The sequence below is a fragment of the Rana temporaria genome, chromosome 10 (assembly GCF_905171775.1).
Source record: "Rana temporaria chromosome 10, aRanTem1.1, whole genome shotgun sequence".
In the NCBI taxonomy this organism is placed as follows: Eukaryota; Metazoa; Chordata; class Amphibia; order Anura; family Ranidae; genus Rana; species Rana temporaria.
This window is the reverse complement of record NC_053498.1, coordinates 58,201,204-58,220,324: the sequence shown is the minus strand read 5'-3', so window position 1 is coordinate 58,220,324 and position 19,121 is coordinate 58,201,204. Positions and strand designations below refer to the sequence as shown.

Sequence of the window (19,121 nt, the reverse complement as noted above, 5' to 3'; positions counted from 1 at the left end):
TGCTTCTAGTCCTATGCATTCAGCCTGAAGAGCATTAAAAATAGTTCTGTATTCTAACGTGACTTGGATATAGTTCAGATGCAGCAAATTCAACAAATTCATGCTTTCACAATCCTTATAAAAGTTAACTTCTTAATGGCTCAACATGCAAGAAAAATGGGGAAGAACGGCTCTTCCAACTTCCAGGGGGGGGGGGGACTCGGACTCCACCGGCTGTTCTCGTCCTCTTTGGCTTCCTCCTCTCTCCGTCTCCAGAGCCAATCTCTTCTCCACCCCTGGGCGTTCTTTTCTCCCCTCTCTCCTCAGAGGGCTATGTGGCCATGAGAAATAAGAACCTGTTGCTGCTGCCTCACAGCGCCCCAGGCTCTTCCAGCAGCCCGGACTGCTATGGTAGGCAGAGGACACCACAGGGGGGTGGGTGATGTGAAGGGGACAAATGACATTGCTTTAAGGGGGGGTGAGGTGATGAGAAGGGGGTGGAGGATGCCTGCTTTGGAGGGATGTACATTACAGTGGGGGGGGGGGGGTGATGTGAAGGGGGCAGAGGGCACCACTATGGGGGTGGGCACTACACTGGGGGGGGGGGGTGATGTGAAGGGGGTGGGTAGAGGACACTACTGTGGGGGGGCTTGATAGTTTTTTGTTTAGTTTTTTCAAAAAAGGGTGTTGCCCTCCACCCCATTGGGAATTTTTGATTTCCTCCAAGTCCAGGTAGATCTTAACCACTGAAAGGTTGCGCACCACTGCTCTAAAACTTCTCCCAGGGCATGCTGAAAACCCAACAAGAACCAGTCTCTTCAGAATAGACCTCCATTCTGCTGAATTTTCAGAATTGACCTGGAGCACCATATTTAGAATAAAAGCCTGTATCTGCGTCTGCATAAGAAGACATTATACTCCTATATAAATGCTAATGCAGGGCTCGACAAATCCCAGGGCGCCAGGTCGCCATGGCGACTAGAAATGGTGTCCTGGCGTCTTGGCTTGGAAGGTGGGCTGGCGCCATCTGGTGGCGAGCCATTGGTATTACAAGTTATTACCACCAGATGTGTGAGCTGGCGCCATCTGGTGGTGGCCGTTGGTATTACAAGTTAAGCATTACAAGTTAAACAGCAATTCTAATGTCATTTTTCACTATTTTTCACTGCCATCTTCTACCCTCTAATTAGAACCCCCAAACATTATATATATTTTTTATCCTAACACCCTAAAGAATAAAATGGCGATCTTTGCAATACTTTCTGTCACGCCGTATTTGCGCAGCGGTCTTACAAGCGCATTTTTTTGGGGAAAAAATTACACTTTTTTTAATTAAAAAAATAAGACCACAGTAAAATTATCCCCATTTTTTTTAAATTATGAAAGATAATGTTACGCCGAGTAAATTCATACCCAACACGTCACGCTTCAAAATTGCGTCCGCTCGTAGAATGCCGACAAACTTTTACCCTTTAAAATCTTCATAGGCGACGTTTAAAAAAATCTACAGGTTGCATGTTTTGAGTTACAGAAGAGGACTAGGGCTAGAATTATTGCTCTCGCTCTACCAATCGCGGCGATACCTCACATGTGTGGTTTGAACACCGTTTACATATGCAGGCGCTGCTCACGTATGTGTTCGCTTCTGCGCGCAAGCTCGTCGGGACGGGGAGCGTTTTCTGGCTCCTAACTTTTTTAGCTGGCTCCTAGATTCCAAGCAAATTTGTCAAACCCTGTGCTAATGTATCTCTGTATGGAACACTAGTCAGATAAACAAATAGGAACAGTGGGAAGAAGGTCCTTTTGCATCTTTTTGGGTGGTATTATAGTGCTGTGTTACCACAGAGGGCATCCGGACACTGCAGTCCTATCATATTTTATTTCCCCTTAAACCATTTAGTGAAAGGCACAGACATAATTAATGCATATGAAATGACTTCTACAATTTGAATTTACAGGTGTGGTTAATTTGACTCCAGAAAAGCTGATCTATCTATAGCTGGTAAAATGTTAGAAACTCACAGTCCTGAAGGTGACATTGGATGCCAGCTGGACACAGAAAAACACCATTGCCAACCACTGAAGGCCCAGAATGGAGAAAATCCGAGTGAATATCAAACCAAGAGCATTTCTGTGCAGGTGAGGAATTCTATTTAGGTATTCTGGAATAAAGAGTTTAATGTGCACTCGGACCTATAGATCACTTGTAGGGCATACAGTCTCATAGTTGTTAACTGTCCTGTATTTCCTGGGACATTCCCGGTATTTAGACCTTTGTCCCTGTCTTACCGTATCCCGGGAAATCTGCGTTTTCACGATTTTTCACCGCGACCGCCACTGGTGAATTGTCTCCGCCGGCCACCATTTTACGGAAGACCAACTATCGGGAGGAAGAAATAAGAGGTGGGACCCAGGCTCTGCCTCTTGATTATTACCTTTCGGCCTCCATGAGCTGGTCTTATGTAAATGGCTCAGAGCCCCCACCCGCGTGAAGACGGGTGACATTTTTTTTCCCCAGCCAGTGTTCTGGGACCCCCAAGTCACCTCCATTCCCTCCATGCACTTAACCCCATCAGGACAAACAAACCTTTAGCACACTTTTGCATCCCAGGCAGTGGTGTAAGGAGGGACTCTACTGGGGACACCTGATGTAAGAAGGGACTCTACTGGGGACACCTGATGTAAGGAGGGACTCTGCTGGGGACACTTGATGGCATCTAATGGCAGGCGATGTAGAAAGTGACACACTCGGGGCTCCCACTGATTTTGCATTATGATGAGTTGAACAATTTAATTTTATATTACAATGTAATGATAGAAATAATGCACTTCAATCATCCTGACACCATATCAACCATGGTGTCATGATGATTGAAGCACTAACACTAGGTGTTTGGAGTATTTTTATCTGCTGACTGTTAAACCTTCTGGAATACACATATTGCTATTGTGGTGTAGGATTTAGTGTGTCCCTCTCCCCCTCCCTCTCCCCCTCCCTCTCCCCCTCCCCCTCCCCCTCTCCCTCTCCCCTCTTTAAACCATGCCAATTTTCCACCATGGCGCGCTTTGCTTAATTTTTCTTCCTACGCAAGTCATGCATTCAAACAAATGCCCCACCATCTAATTATAATAAGTCTCTGCCTACGTACAAAAAAGTGTCCCTGTAAATTTTTTCACAATGTTGACAACTATGCAGTCTTAACATCCAATACCTTGCTATTCCACAACCAAAAAACTGGCTGCACAGCATAGAGGAAGTCTGCTGAAGTGGGGACTTAAGGTATTGTACCTTATTCTTCTAACCGAAGGGTGCCCAACCAGTGGCCCGCGGAGCCCTCTGATGTGGCCCGCGACCTCCTGCTCTGGGATGGCAAGTCCAGATCGGGGGTGTCGACCCGCCTTCCCCAGAGCATCAGTGTTGTGAATAAAGTGGGCTGTAGAGGAAGCAAGCAGCTGTGGAGCAGAATAGCATAAGCCAATGCTTCCTGTATAGCATGGGCTCCTGTCAAAGGTGGAGTGATACCAAATGCACTCTGCCTGGGACAGCAACGGCTGGCGATACCAGAATGGAAGAATGTTAGTTTAGGTAATTACTAAAATCACAGTGTATATTTGGGCATATCTGTTCTGCAGTGATTACTGGGCTGCTTTCAAACTGATTCCCAGGTGTAGCGTAGTGTAGTGCACCTGTGGGTTGCCTGCACTAAGCTATAGACTTCTGTTATTACCTGCAGGTGTGGTGCGCTTTCAGATAGTGCACCACACTTGCAGGATATAAAAGAAGTCTATGGCAAAGGGCAGCTAACCCAAAGGAAAGCCACAGGTGCACTGCACTGCACCTGTGGTGTGTGTAACCCACAGCACATCAGTGTGAAATGAGCCTTTAAGCCTCTTTCACATGATTGGTTTGACCCAATGGGACCCTACATTCACCTACTATGAAGCGGCAGATGTAGACAGACTTGTGTCTATTTTTGCTCGCCTACCTCCAATCCGCAAAAGAAAAAGAAAAAAACAGAAGGTGATCCATCCCCTTCCATCTGGGCAGATCGGATCAGAGCGACCATACAGTAGAGTGGGCTGTGTCCGTGTCTGCTCTGCATATGCAATGCGGACACTGAGCTGTCATCTGCCTGCTCCGCTCACTGTGGCCCGTGACCGGTTACCAAGTCGCTTAAAGCGGTGGTTCACCCTTATTAACATGTTTTTAGCATAAAATTCGGCATAGTAGCGCGAGCTACAGTATGCCTGTCTTTATTTTTTTAGTCCCGTACTCACAGTGTAATCGTAGACACAAGATTTCGACTCCCCGCGGGGAATGGGCGTTCCTATGGAGAGGGAAGGTGATTGACGGCCGGCTCTGGCAGGTCTCGGCTCTTCACGGCGCTATACGGCGCCTGCGCACAGACTATGCGCAGGCGCCGTGAAGCGCCAAGTCCTATTTCGGGTATTTCCGGAGAAGCGTGACGTGCCAGAGCCGGCCGTCAATCATGCTGCCTCTCCATAGGAACGCCCATTCCCCGAGGGGGGTCAGAATCTTGTCGCTACGATTACACAGTGAGTACCGGACTAAAAAAATAAAGACAGGCATACTGTAGCTCGCGCTACTATGCCTCATGTTATGCTAGAAGAATTTTTTTTTTTTTTTTTTTTATTAATAGGGTGAACCCCCGCTTTAAGTGGCCCTTGCTCTTCAAAAGTTTGGGCACTCCTGGTCTTACCCCCATACTTAATGAGTGTATAACTTTTGCAGTAAGGGGAGACCACACTGCCAGGGTATTTTTTTCTCTCTGGTGCCTGGAGTGGGGCTTTATAGTAAATCTAAACCATAACTGGAAACCATAACTGGAAGTTTGCTAAAGCACTGTATATCATAAATAACTGACATTTTTTTTGTTCCATAAAAAAATCTTGTTTTTCACCTTTTTTTTGCATCTCAGTGCAGTTGATGTCCTTCAGCCTATTTCAATCGTTTTTTTTCTGTCTACATTCACTGAATCCTGTATCAGCTCCACACTCTTGGTCTGAACTGGCTTCCTGATAGTGACAATATTGGACTTTGCCTCAGCCATGTGTGTCAGCATAGCTGCTTGTAGTCTCCATCGTGGGTGTATTTGGCAGCGTGCTAACAAAGATGCACAAATAAAGTAAAACTGTCATACTTTACCAGAAGAGCCTGAACAGGGACTTTCTTGGCAAGTTTACCAAATATTTATTTAAACCAGATTTGGAAAAATAAAATATAACTGGTGTTAAATTATGTTAAACCTTGAAAATTCTTGATCATGTAGAGATATTTCTATTGCTTTAAAGGGAAGTTTTTTTATTTTATTTTATAGAAATTACACTTACATAGGTGGATGCTGGATTGGTCCGATGCTGCATCTGTCCTCCGCCAGCTCTAAGATTGAGAACCAAGCGATCAAAGACTGATGATCGCTCAGTGCTCTGTGAGCAGAGAGCTGGTGACTTTCAGTCACCACTGTCTGCTCTCTCCCCGCCGCATTCACTAGAGTGCTAGGCAGTGGAGGGGGCTCACTGAGATCCTGAGCCGGGTGCCGGTCCAGGTATCTAGGTGGATCCTGACCATATGGAGGTGATGTTTCCCCAGTCTGCACTGGCTCTGTGGCGTAGGTTGTGAAGCCTGATGTCAGCTGAATACGGGTCATAGAAGTATAGCCAAACAAGCTTTGGTTGTACTTCTTCTTTAAATAGTACATGATATTTTATTTATGAAGCTCTTGTATGTAATTGTTAACTCTTTCCCCTAGACAGAGTATAAAAGCAAGCAAGATGCTGAGACAATCACAGATGGGGAGACTGAGCAGATCCTGGTGAGTGTGTAGTATTTGTCTGTGTATATTTGGTTTATGTTGATGTGTGGTACCTATTCTTCTTTGTTGATGTCTTCACCATGCAGAAGAAACTCTTCAGCTGCAGAGAACATCTAAGGAAGAGTTACCAAGAGGTGCTGGACAGACAGACCCAGTCAGAAAAACACTTGCAAGTTCAGATCAAACAACTAAAACAGAAAAGAGATGAAGAAATACACAAGCAAAAGGTGTGAAATGCAAAAAAAAAATGTATAAATTATAATTATTGTAATTCACTTTGTGCTGTGAAGACTTTAAAATGTTTTCTGAAACATAGTTTGTAAAAGGCATGGGAGACAGACTTTGCATTTTACATCAAAACTAAACAGTTTTTTTAAATATAGTGTACCTTATTTAACAAAAAGTCTAAGTTATCTTATTTACAGCATCTAATCCTATTCTGTCATCCTCCTGCACAGAGAGAGCAAGTATGAGAATCAGAGGTGTTACAATGGCTTTCTGAAAAAATGTTCTCTCAGTCCTTTAATTAAAGCAGTGTTTTGTGGAGTGTTTTCTTTTTTAAAGTCAGCAGCTACAAATACTGAAGCTGCTGACTTTTAAAATATTGACACTTACCTGTCCAGGGTGCCCGCGATGTTGGCACCCCAAGCCGATCTGTCCCTTGGCTCTCGGGTGCTGTCGCCACCACCTTCCCTATTGCACATGTGCGAGCCACGCTGCACGATCCCACTGGTCCCTGCTGTCTTCTGAGACCTGTGTGTCTCCCAAAAGACAGCAGTGGGGACGGAGGAGGCACAGGATGTGGCGTAGATATCTATGCTCGGAAGTGGAAGCAAATACCTGTATTTCACGTTATTTTTAGACAGGTATCTGCTCCCCCTCCCCCTGAAAGGTGCCAAATGTGACACCGGAGGGGGGGGGGGTGAGGATTCCGAAAAGCGGAAGTTCCATTTTTGGGTGGAATTCCGCTTTAAGAAGCACAAACCAAGGATTTGTGTGACTGTAAGATGTATGCAGAAAAACGCCATGCAGTAAAATTTACTATCACCACACAGCTGCTTTTATTGATTCTTCATCTAGTGATCAGAAGGACGCTGGCTGTAGACATAATGGGACAGTCAAAGGAAAAGGGGAAATTTAGCCAGCAAGTGGAATAGAAGACAGCCAACTGAACATCACTATATGCACACAGTTCATCTAAGCATTAATGTGTAGCTAAGGCATCTTTTACACTTGTGCGACTTGGGACTGCAAAGTCGCATGACAAGTCATATCCCATGATTTCCAATGAGTACCATTCATATCTGTGTAACTTCAAAGTAGTTCCTGCACTACTTTGGTCCGACTTTGATGCGACTTGAGGTCCATAGACCTCAAGATTACACAGTCATTGCTTCACGTCACAGCGAAAAAGTGTGAAAGGGGCCTAAAAGGCAAACGCTGTCTTTTGGCTTTTTCATAATTTTCTGGCCCAGTGATAATGATCCCCAGGGTAGAAAGTGTGGGTGAATCCTCCCCAGCAGAGACACAGACAGCAGTAAAAACCTGACAGGTCTGACTCCTCTGCACACTCACCTTTAAAAAGATTGACTTTGGATACCCTTTAACCACTTAAGTCCCGGACCAAAATGCAGGTAAAGGACTAGGCCCCTTTTTGCGATTCGGCACTGCGTTGCTTTAACTGACAATTGCGTGGTCGTGGCTCCCAAACAAAATTGGCGTCCTTTTTTTCCCCACAAATAGAGCTTTCTTTTGATGGTATTTGATCACCTCTGCAGTTTTTATTTTTTGTGCTATAAACAAAAATAGAGCGCCAATTTTGAAAAAAAAATCTATATTTTTTAATTTTTGCTATAATAAATATCCCCCAAAAATATATAAAACACATGTTTTTTCCTCAGTTTAGGCCGATACATATTCTTCTACATTTTTTTGGTAAAAAAAATTGCAATAAGCATTTATCGGTTGGTTTGCGCAAAATTTATAGCATTTCCAATATAGGGGATAGTTTTTTTGCATTTTTATAAAAAAAATTTTTTTTACTACTAATGGCGGCAATCAGCGATTTTTTTTTTTTCGTGACTGCGACATTATGGCGGACACTTCGCACAATTTTGACACATTTTTTTGGACCATTGTCATTTTCACAGCAAAAAATGCATTGTTTTTTGTTTCGGGGACCGATCGCGGGACCCCAACGGCGATCGGGTCCCGCGGTCCCGGAGCTTCAGACCGGGTCGCAGGCGCGCGCCTGCGACCCACGGCTGGGTAGATGTACAGGACGTGCCGATACGTCCATCTGCCCAGCCGTGCCATTCTGCCGACGTATATTTACAGGCGGCAGTCCTTAAGTAGTTAAAGGATAAAACTGGCCATACCTGAATCGAAATTCAGACGGTTAGGCCGGGTTCACACTGGTACGACATCTGCTCCGGGAGCACGTGTCGCATGATGTGTATAAATCACTGATCCCTATGAGAGCCGTCTTAACTGGTCTGACACAAGTCATGTCCAACTTTGAAAAAAGGTTCCTGCACTACTTTGGTCCTACTTCAGCCCATTGAATATCATTGAAGTCGGATCATCATCTTACCTGATCTGACTTTGGCATGCTCTGTGGATCTTGGAGTGGAACCCCACACCAAAAAGATATAAATAAAACAGCGTAGGGTCCCCCCCCCCCCCCCCCCCCAATTCCATACCAGGCCAAGCAAGATGTTAAAAAAAATTCATGCCAAAGAAAAAGGAAAAAAACTATGTGTGGGGTCTCCCCAAAATCCATACCAGGCCCTTATCTGAGCATGCAACCCGGCAGGATGAGCGAGCGAAACCCCCCCCCCCCTTCCCTCCTGAACCATACCAGGCCACATGCCCTCAACATGGGGGCACCCCAAAGCACATTGTCCCCATGTTGATGAGGACAAGGGCCTCTTCCCCACAACCTGGGCGGTTGTTGTGGGGGACTTATCGAAATCTGGAAGTGCCCTTTAACAAGGGGGCCCCCAGATCCCGGCCCCCACTTTATGTTAATTAGTATGGTGTACATTATACCCCTACCCATTTACCCAAGAAATTGTCAAAAAGAAATAAAACCAGCTCAGAGGTTTTTGACTAAGTCTTTTATTAAAGCAGCTCTAGTGTCTCTTCTCCCTCAGATTTCTTCCTCCTCTGGTGATGACTTAATCCTCCAGTTCTTGCTGCGGTGATGTCTTCTTCTGCTGACGGTCTTTCCTCCAAGTTCTTCTCTCTATATACTGTCTTCTTCCTCTGTCGGTTCTTCCTCCGGTTCTTCTTCCAGCGCTAGCTCCCGCTGCGCAGCAAGAAGAAACTGGAGTATGTTTTTTTCTTTTTGACACTTTTTTGGGTGAATAGGTAGGGGTACAATGTACCCCATACTCATTCACATAGGGTGGGGGACTGGGATCTAGGGGCCCACTTGTTAAAGGGGGGCTTCCAGATTTCGATAAGCTGCCTGCCTGCAGGCCCCCACAACTGCTGTCCAGGGTTGTGGGGAAGAGGCCCTTGTCCCCAAAGCACCCACCCCTCTGCCATGTTGAGGTCATGTGGCCTGGTATGGTCCAGGAGGGGGGGCGCTCGTTTAAGTCTCCTGCCCCCCTTTCCTGACCTGCCGGACTGCATGCTCAGATAAGGGTCTGGTATGGGTTTTTTGGGTGGGGGGCTCGCTGTTTTTCTTTGTTTTGTTGTGGGGTTCCTCCTCAAGGTTCATACCAGACAAAAAGCCTGGTATTGTTGGGATCAAAGTCTGATACCAGTTCATTGACGTCGGACGGAAATCGGAAATGAAATCGTAGGGCAAAGTCGTGTCATACCAGTGTGAACCCGACCTTAAACAGGAATAAGCTGAATTTCAATCCATGTATGGCCATTCCCATTTATAAGAAGTCGATCTGTCGACCATTCATGAACAGTTTGTTGGTATATTTCCTTTCACTTCACAATTATGTGCCACTTTGAAAGGTCAATAAAATACATTTTATGTTTTTGGTTGTAACATGACAAAATGTGAAGAATTTCAAGGGGTATAAATACTTTCTTGAACGCACTGTACTAAATAAGATAATAAGGCTAAAGATCATTTAGGATTCTACGTGCCTTGAAAAGTTTTAAATTTACAAGTTTCAATTTTTCTTCACCTACATGTTACTTATTTTGGGGCACATTATTAGATGTATATGTTTATTTCATGATATCCTTATTCTGCTACAGGAATATATAAAATCTATTCATGATCTGACAATTAAGAGGGAAGAGTTCAAGAAAAGGGTGGAGAAAGAGGGGAGAGAATTATCTCAGAAAGAACAAGATCTAAGCGCTGAACTTTCCAAACTGCAAAGCAAGAGTGAGAGGTATATATAATCATATGTCAGAATTTATCGTTATCTGTGTTGGTAATACAGCTTTCATGCCTTTTATGATGTGATGTGATTTTTTATAAACTGTGTGTGTGTGTGACAAACTTAACAATTTTTGAACAAAACAATTTCCAAACAAAAGTTCAGAAATGTGGTAATGTGTAATAAAATGGAATGACATAGGGAAAAAAGTATTAAACGCATGAAGAAAGAGCGTTGCAAAAAGTCATTAAACGCCAAGACACCAGCTGAAATGTATCAGCACTTAAAAAGCAATCCTGCCCCTTGTATGTGCAAATTAATACCAGCTGGTTCAGTCTCAACTGATGGCCTCTAAAAAGGTATCTCACTACCAAGGTGTCACGCAGGAAACATCTTATGATGGGTAAAAGCAAAGAGCTCTTTCAAGACCTTTGCAACTTTATTGTTGCAAAAGCATACTGATGTCATTGGTTACAGAAGGATTTCTAAACTTCTGAATGTTCCATTACTGTTGGGCCCATAATCTGGAAGTGGAAAGAACACTATTTCACCATAAACCGGCCAGACCAGGTGCTTCTTGCATTTCTAACACAGGAGTGAAAAGAATTATGAGAGGAGTTTTCCAAGAGCCAACGACCACTTGTGGAGAGCTTTAGAAAGGCCTGAAATTAGAAGATACAATTGTTTCGTAGAAAACAATAAATAATGCACTCAAATGCCATGACCTGTGTGCACGCTCATAACTCAAGACTCAATTGCTGGAAAAAAAAAGCAAGTTTGGAGGTGGGGACATCGTGGTGTGGGGCTGTTTTTCAGCATTCGGTACTGGCAAAGTTCATATCATTGAAGGAAGGAAGAATGTACCAAGACAATCTTGATAAAAATCTGCTGCCATCTACCAGGATGACAAAGATGAAAAAGGGGTGGACATTTTGGCAAGACAATGATCCCAAACGCAAAGCCAAGTAAACTCTCAATTGGTTTCAAAGAAAAAAATAAGTAAGCTGCTAGAATGACCCAGCCAATCACCTGACTTGAATCCAATAGAAAACCTATGAAAAGAACTAAAAACCTGAGTTCGTAATGTGAGGAAGAATGGGCCAAAATCCTGAGCAATGCATGCGACTACGTTTCTCCATACAGGAGGCGCCTTGAAGCTGTTATTTCCCAAAAAAGGATTTTGTATGAAATGTCAGTTCTCTGTGTCATTCCATTTTATTACACATGACTTAATTTCTGAACTTATTTGTTTTGGTTTCTTTGTATGTATGGATTGCATGGGTTGGTACACCTGCCTTTAGTCTGTAGGGTTCATAATTGAGTTGGCCCACCCTTTGTAGCTATGACAGCTTTAACCCTTCTGGAAAGGCTGTCCACAAGGACCCCAAACTCGCTCATCCATGTCTTTATGGACCTTGAGTTGTGCACTGGTGCGCAGTCATGTTGGAACAGGAAGGGGCCAGCCCCAAACTGTTCCCACAAAGTTGGGAGCTTGAAATTGTCCAAAATGTCTTGGTATGCTAATGCCTGAAGAGCTCCCTTCACTGGAACTAGGGGGCTAAGCCCATCCCCACTCCATAATCCTCCCTCCACCAAATGATTTGGAGGGTTGGCTCAATATTTTCGGCAACTTAGTTCGGATGAGGGAGTTTGGGGTGGAGGAACTGGCCTGCACAGAGTTTTGAGCGTAACCAAATAGAACACCTTTTGGGATGAATTCGAGCAGAGACTGCGAGCCAAGCCTTCTCGTCCACATCGGTGCCTGATCTCACAAATGCACTTCTAGGAGAATGGTCAAACATTTCCATCGACACACTCCTATACCTTGTGGGCAGCCTCCCCAAAAGAGTTGAAGCTGTTAAGGGTGGGCCAACTCAATATTGAACCCTACTGACTAAGACTGGGATGTCATTGTATGTGTGTGTTTTTATTTATTTATATATATATAATATATATATATATAATATATATATATATATATATATATATATATATATATATATATATATATATATATATATATATATATATATATGAGAGATGCCATTTAATAACCTACAGCTTACATAAGGGATTATGCAGGCATAATGTCTAGCATGTGAGTAAATAATTGTACCAAACTGGTGTCAATAATCAATAAGATGACATTTAAAGTGTTACTAAACTCGCAACAGTAAAATCCGTCTGTATATGCAGAAAAGCATGCTTGTTATACTCACTGGAACCTAAGAGGTTAATCCTGTGCAATGTGTAAAAAGGCTTTCTTTATCGTACACCACGGGACACAGAGCCATTCATTACATAATGGGCTAAGGGTCACCAGCGGTGATTGGACACTGGCACAACCAATTGAAGACAGTTCGCCTCCATATAACCCCTCCCATCAGGGAAGCACCTCAGTTTTTTCACCAGTGTCTAAAGGTGTTGGACACGATAGGATGCTAAAAGGAAAGCTCTGCCAAAGAGACCCTCTGGGGATAAAAGAGCTATGCTTCCGGACCCACCCAAGACGCCTGTAATGTCTCTCTTTGGAGGACTGGGCTTTGAGGTCCAGCACTTTCGCTACTTTGTGTTTGAAGTTTCATACTTTATGTAGATTGCTAAACTAAGCACAGTAGTATATGCTCTGAGGTACCTTGGCTTTGCTTAAACGGAAGGTTTTAATAAAAAAGGGCATCGCCACTTGAGACAAAAGGCTCTGGCAATACTAGCTCAGTACCTTCCTCACCGGTTTTAGCTGACGCACCTGTACAGGATGAGCCATTGCCTCTATCAGGAATAGCGGCCTCCCCGGAGAGCTCTGGGCCTACATATGTCACTGAAGACACTTTGTCAGATTTAGAAAGTAGAATCGCACATTAATCGCTAAATCCACAAAAGAGGCCGAATAGCGAGACAGATCTCCTTATGTGGTGCCAGGTGCTGTGGCTTGCATCTGGGAGGCTGAGGCTGTTGGATTGCTTGAGTCAAGGAGTTTTGGTCTACCCTGTACTATGTTGATCAGGTGTCCATGCTAAGACTAGTATCAACATGGTGGCTCCAGGTGAATAATTCACAAGTGTGTAAAGATCCATCGGAAAATACATTTTAATCTTTTAAAAAAATAAATACGAAAAATCCTCATTTCTTTTGGCAGGTTCAGTTACCCAACCTGCTGTAGCAGCAGTCGGTATGTGCCAGGTTATCAAGCAACAGGTAAAACAGGAGCTAAAGGATTTACCTCTAGAACAAGCCAAATTTGGGAGAATTTACCTAAGGCTTTATGTTTTACAATTTATGCCATGAGAGATTCTGCTCGACTAGCATCGTGCCAGCATTGGCCAGCAGAAGCTCCATGCAAAAAACTTCTGGCCAGTTTCCCCCTTCCATGGCGAATGCCTCTTTGGGGATGACCTGGAAAAGTATCCAGAAGATATCAAGTGGCAAGACCACTTTTTTTACCTGAGAAAAAGAAAAACAAGCAACCTTGTTGTTTTTTTTTTTTTTACCAGAAAAAAAATCAAGTTTATTGAGATGTATTCAGGGTGTACAGGTTATGCATTGCAGAAGTTACATTTCCTTCTGTTCTACTACACGTGTGCTCAAAATTCAAGGCTGTCCGTATTGACATTACATTCCAGGTAGGGTCATATGACTTTATTACAATCAGCTTATACATGTCTTTCATAGAATATCTCAATTCAAATCTCCATGTATTCAGGTGTCATCCTTCTGCCCTCCGCCCGCCTCCTCCCCCTTATCCCTTGTGGATTATACAGTACATGTTTCCCCATCTTCCAGCCACCGATCCCATACATTTGAGAATTTTTGTGGGCGGCCCCTATGCATATATATAATTTTCCTATAAGGCAGTATAGCATTTATTTCCCTCTTCCAGTCCTGTAAGGACGGGGCCGTCGCTCGCAGCCATGCCTTAGCTACCACTTTTCTTGCTATAAAGAGTGACTCTAGTATAAAAATGGTCTGGTACTTGTCAACCTCAACATCTGGTATCAGACCCAGCAGGCACAATCTAGGGTCCGTTCCCACCGGCGATCCCATGTTGTCATGTAGGAATTGCGTCACTTGTAACCAATATGCTTGCATGTCCGGGCATTGCCACAGCAAATGGTAGAATGTGCCCTCCGCCAATAAACACTTGGGGCAGAGCGGGCTCCGAGTGGGTTGGAACTTTGTCAATCTCAGTGGCGTCAGGTATGCCCTGTGAATTATGTACAGTTGTGTCAATCTGTCTGACAGCTTGGGGGATGTAGTCTTCACGCCTTCTAGAATTTCCCCCCAGTCCTCTTCCTCAATTGGGCCTACATCCTGCTCCCACTGTATTCTCGCTGTTTGTACTATCCTGTTCACCCTATGTTGTCTAATGGTGTGGTACAAGTTGGATATAAGTTTGGTCGAGTCGGCTCCAAAGATGACATCCAGCACCGGTGGGACACTCAGGTCCACCGCCCCTAATGCCATTTGTTTTCTAAGTGCGTGCCTGAGCTGTAAATATCTGAATAAGAATTGTTGTGGGAGGGAGAACTCCCTTCTTACCACTGAGAATGGCTTGACTCCGCTTTCTGTCATGATCTGGGAAAGGAACAGCACCCCATATGAGGCCCACACCCGAGGGTCCGGTACAGAAGTCAGTTCTGGCATACCTCCATTAGCCCATAATGGCGTATGCGAGTGGGTATGTGATCTATTTTGTTTTTTAAGGGCTATGTCCCATATTTTTTGGAGATGTATGAGCATTCCTGCGCCAAACTGTGGCGTTTTACATCCACCCTGTCCCCTCCTGAATACTACCTGGCAGGGAGTGTGGAACACACTTCCCGGTTTATTGCAAACCATCGACCCATATCTCCTCGACTCAGTTTTATTATAGTGATACAGATGAGATAGTTGTGCCGCTACATAGTAATCTTGGATGTCTGGGAGGGAACATCCCCCCTCCGATGTGGGATTCTTAAGTACTTGCCATGCTAGCTTATGCCTGCCCGATCCCCATACAAAGGAGTTTAGTATTGCCTCCATCTGATTGAAGATCTTCATCGGGATATACAAGGGAGCATGCCATATCATGTATAGGATTTTGGGAAGTAAGATCATCTTAACTAAATTGATTCTTCCCATGACCCCCAACGGTAGCCTCGCCCACGCCTGGGTTCTAGATTTGATGATCGCAAATAAAGGGTCTATGTTACGGGATACATAGTCTTGTAAATTTCTGGTGACTATTACTCCAAGATATTTGACCTCTGCCACCCTTTGCAATGGCAACTCCGATTGAGTCTTCGATGGGGTGAACTGGTCTAATGGGAGGATTTTAGATTTGTCCCAGTTTATTTTGAGCCCTGAGAATCTGCCTATGTCTTCTATAATATTCAGTGCCGCCGCTAGTGAAGGGCCCTGGTCCGCCAAGTAGAGAACCGTATCGTCAGCGTACAATCCTATCTTTTCCCAATTGTCTCCTTTTCTAAGTCCGATCACCTCCGGGCATGTCCGTATAGCAATAGCCAGGGGTTCCGCCGCCAGGGCATATAATAGCGGAGACAGGGGGCAACCCTGCCTCGTACCCCTCTCCAGAGAGATCTGGTCCAATAGCCAGCCATTGACAAAAATTCTAGCCTTAGGGGTTTGGTATAGAAGCTGTACCCATTTAATGAAATTTGGTCCAAATCCAAAGCACCTCAAGCATTCCCACAGGTATGGCCATTCGACCGAGTCGAAGGCTTTGGCCGTGTCTAGCGCCACCACTACTCTTGTCCCCATATTGTCATGTTGGGCTTGAATATTCATAAATAATCTGCGTATATTCATTGCTGTATTCTTTCCCGGCATGAACCCGGTCTGATCCGAGTGCACCAAGGAAAGAATAACCTCATTCAATCTAGTAGCCAGCACCTTGGCCAGGATCTTAATATCCACCGGCAACAGAGATATCGGTCTGTATGACTCTGGGTATTGTGGATCCTTGCCCGGCTTCGGGAGCACTATGATCTGGGCCTCCTGCATAGAAGAGGGAAGTATTCCCAGTTCAAAAATGGAATGGAACAAATCCCTAAGTCTAGGGACTAAAGTCTCTGAGTACGTGGTATAGAACTCTAAGGGTAGGCCATCCAGTCCCGGTGCCTTAGATTTGGCTAGCTGTGACACTGCATTATCTATATCCTGCGTGGTGATTGGGGCCTCTAATATCTTAGTTTGTTCTAAATTCAATCTGGGAAACTGCAATCTATGTAAATAGTCTCTGATTTCCGTTGGCGTATTATGGCACTGTGATCTATATAGGTCCCTATAAAAAATTTTGAATCTATCTGCCACCTTCGGGGGATCCGTGACTACCGAACCGTCCGGTTCTATCAGAGATACCACCACCGGGGGCCTGTCCTCCATATGCGCCAAATATGCCAGCATCTTTCCGGCTTTTTCTCCATGCTCATACACCCTGGCTTTACCAAAAAATACTCTCTGTTTAGCTTTTTCCATGAGTAGTTGTGATACCACCCGGGATTGTAACTTGACCCTATCAAGGTTTTCTAGAGATGGCTGTACATTGTAGTCCCCCTCCATTTCCCGCAGCACCTTCTCAGACATGGAGATTACTGCTTTCGAGGATGCTTTAAGCCTGTTTATTCTGTTGTCTATAATCCTTCGTGCGTGGAGTTTAAATGCATCCCAGTGCCCGTTAACCCAGGTTGCGTCCTGCCCTACCGAAAAAAAGAACGTCAGCTCTCTGGTCACACTTTCATGGTCTGTCAGGGCTGTCGGCCAGTAGGGGTTAAGTCTCCAGATCCTCTCGGGTGCGCCCCCCAGCAGGGACATCTGCACCCAGCATGGGGAGTGGTCCGAGAGGGCACGAGGGGCGAAGCCCGCTCCCACCACTCTCGGCAACAGGGGTTTTGACATCAGTACGTAGTCTATTCGTGACATAGTAGCGTAACTCGTCGAATGACACGTATATGCTCTGACCTCCGGATTTCTATGTCTCCAAACATCCACCAATGCAAATTCCTGAAATAGTCTACTCAGCCTAGTCTGTCTAGTGACTCCCTCCCTCCTTCCCACACCGACCGGACGATCCATATGTGGATCCATGGTCATATTAAAATCCCCCATCCATACAGCCGGGACATTCCGGTGCCTAGCCATAAATTCCAAGCCTGCAATCACAACTTCAGAGCTGTACGGAGGGGGGATATAACACAGTATCAACACCATAGGGACACCACCGATTAATGCATTTATGAACAAATATCTCCCCTGCTGGTCTGATTCCAGTGTTACAAGCTCAAATGGAGTGGCCTTGGTTACCAGCAGTGACACGCCCCGGGAGAAACTGGTATGCGTGCTATGGTACGCCCAGCCAATCCATGGACGCTTCAGAGCAGCCTGCAAATGGCCTGTAACATGAGTCTCGGTTAGGGCAATCACGTTCGCTTTCTGAGCTTTTAAATATGTGAGGGCAGCCGTTCTTTTAATTTTATCTCTTACCCCTCTGACATTCCAGGTCAAAAATTTAATTGTAGTCATGTTGGCATCATATATACATTTCTCAGCCTACCCGGCCTATACCACACTTCACTGGCCATCTGCATCTTCTTTTGGCTCCTGCACACTCCATTCTCTCTCCCGCATCCCCGTATCCACCCCTTCACATCTCCATAACACATTAAACCCATTCTTAACCTTTGGAGGCCACAACGGTGACCCCGCCCGTAGGCAACCTTCCCCCCACCCAGCCCATCACCCCCCAAACCTGGTGTAGGCATATGGTTCCCGAACAAAATAACAAAAAATATTGTCACATAAAACATCCAGCTTTCAAACCTAGCTGGAGGCACAATTCTTGTTTCTGTGAATATAAGTGTTGCAGCATACTGTTTCATGGGGACGATTGTCCACTGATCCAGGCTTGGATCTAGCGCGGTGGATAACAGTACTCCCAGGCAAAAAACAGGCCCGGGCTCCTCCTATATATAAGGATTTAGTGCGTCATACTGCATATAAGAACCGTCCTTATTGCTATTATTGGTTTATCTATTTAGACACCAAACCGGTGGCCCCTGTTTCTAGGCCAGGCCTTCATCCAAAAGGGAAAAAAAAAGGGAGAAAAAAAAAAAAACAACCAAAAAAAAAGGGGGGGGTGGGTTAGTGCAAAGTATGAACTAGTAATAAAGGGGGCACACTTATAAGGAAGTCATTTGTCTCCCCCCGAGCCCGGGGGGAGAGGTAACGAGGGGGGGTCATCTCCACTCCAGCCTGGCCTCCCACAAATTACTAGGTAAAAACAGATTATGGGGGAGAGGGGGGGGGGGCTGGAAGGAAAGCATATCACCGCTTGTCCCGGGGGTGTCTGTAGAGCAGCACTGTCATACCCCATAACGATCCAGAACTTCGGGTCCCCCCTGGGGTGTCATAGAGCCACCTTCCCCTCACCTCCCTCATTTAAAGGTACTCACGACCACTCAGTTGCAGGACCATTCCTGTCTTCCCTTCCGATCCATCCATGCTACGGCCGCAGCAGGTGTGTCAAAGAACTGGGCCTTTCCATCTTCCTCCACTCTCAGTCGGGCTGGGAACAGCATGGAGTATCTGATGTGCAGTACACGTAGTCGGCGTTTCACTTCCTGAAATTGCGCCCTTTTCTTCTGTACCTCACTTGAAAAATCCGGGAAGACTGCCACGTGGCCATTTCCCAGCTTGATATTCCCCTTCTCTCTGGAAAGCCGCATAATGGTGTCTCTGTCCCTGAAGTTCAAGAACTTTGCAATGAACGTGCGGGGGGGTGCTCCTTCAGGTGGGGGCTTAGCTGGTATCCTGTGTGCCCTCTCCACCGCAAACATCACTGAGAATGCTTCCCTTCCATATGTATTTATCAGAAGGTTTTCCAGGTAGTCGGCTGGTTCTCTGCCCTCCGCTCTCTCCGGCAATCCAATGAACCGCAAATTACAGCGGCGGAGTCTGT

The 19,121-nt window shown here is 45.2% G+C and overlaps 1 protein-coding gene across 1 annotated transcript in view; it reads left to right on the top strand.

Annotated features, from left to right (window-relative positions):
- The window catches only part of LOC120916593 (RING finger protein 214-like), an 81,871-nt gene that overhangs the window by 16,579 nt on the left and 46,171 nt on the right, over positions 1-19,121 (top strand). The window contains exons 2-5 of the mRNA XM_040327655.1: positions 1,938-2,118; positions 5,751-5,813; positions 5,900-6,040; positions 10,041-10,180. Of these exons, the coding sequence (XP_040183589.1) occupies positions 1,987-2,118; positions 5,751-5,813; positions 5,900-6,040; positions 10,041-10,180 (476 nt within the window). The 5' untranslated portion in view covers positions 1,938-1,986. The remainder of the gene's footprint in view (positions 1-1,937; positions 2,119-5,750; positions 5,814-5,899; positions 6,041-10,040; positions 10,181-19,121) is intronic.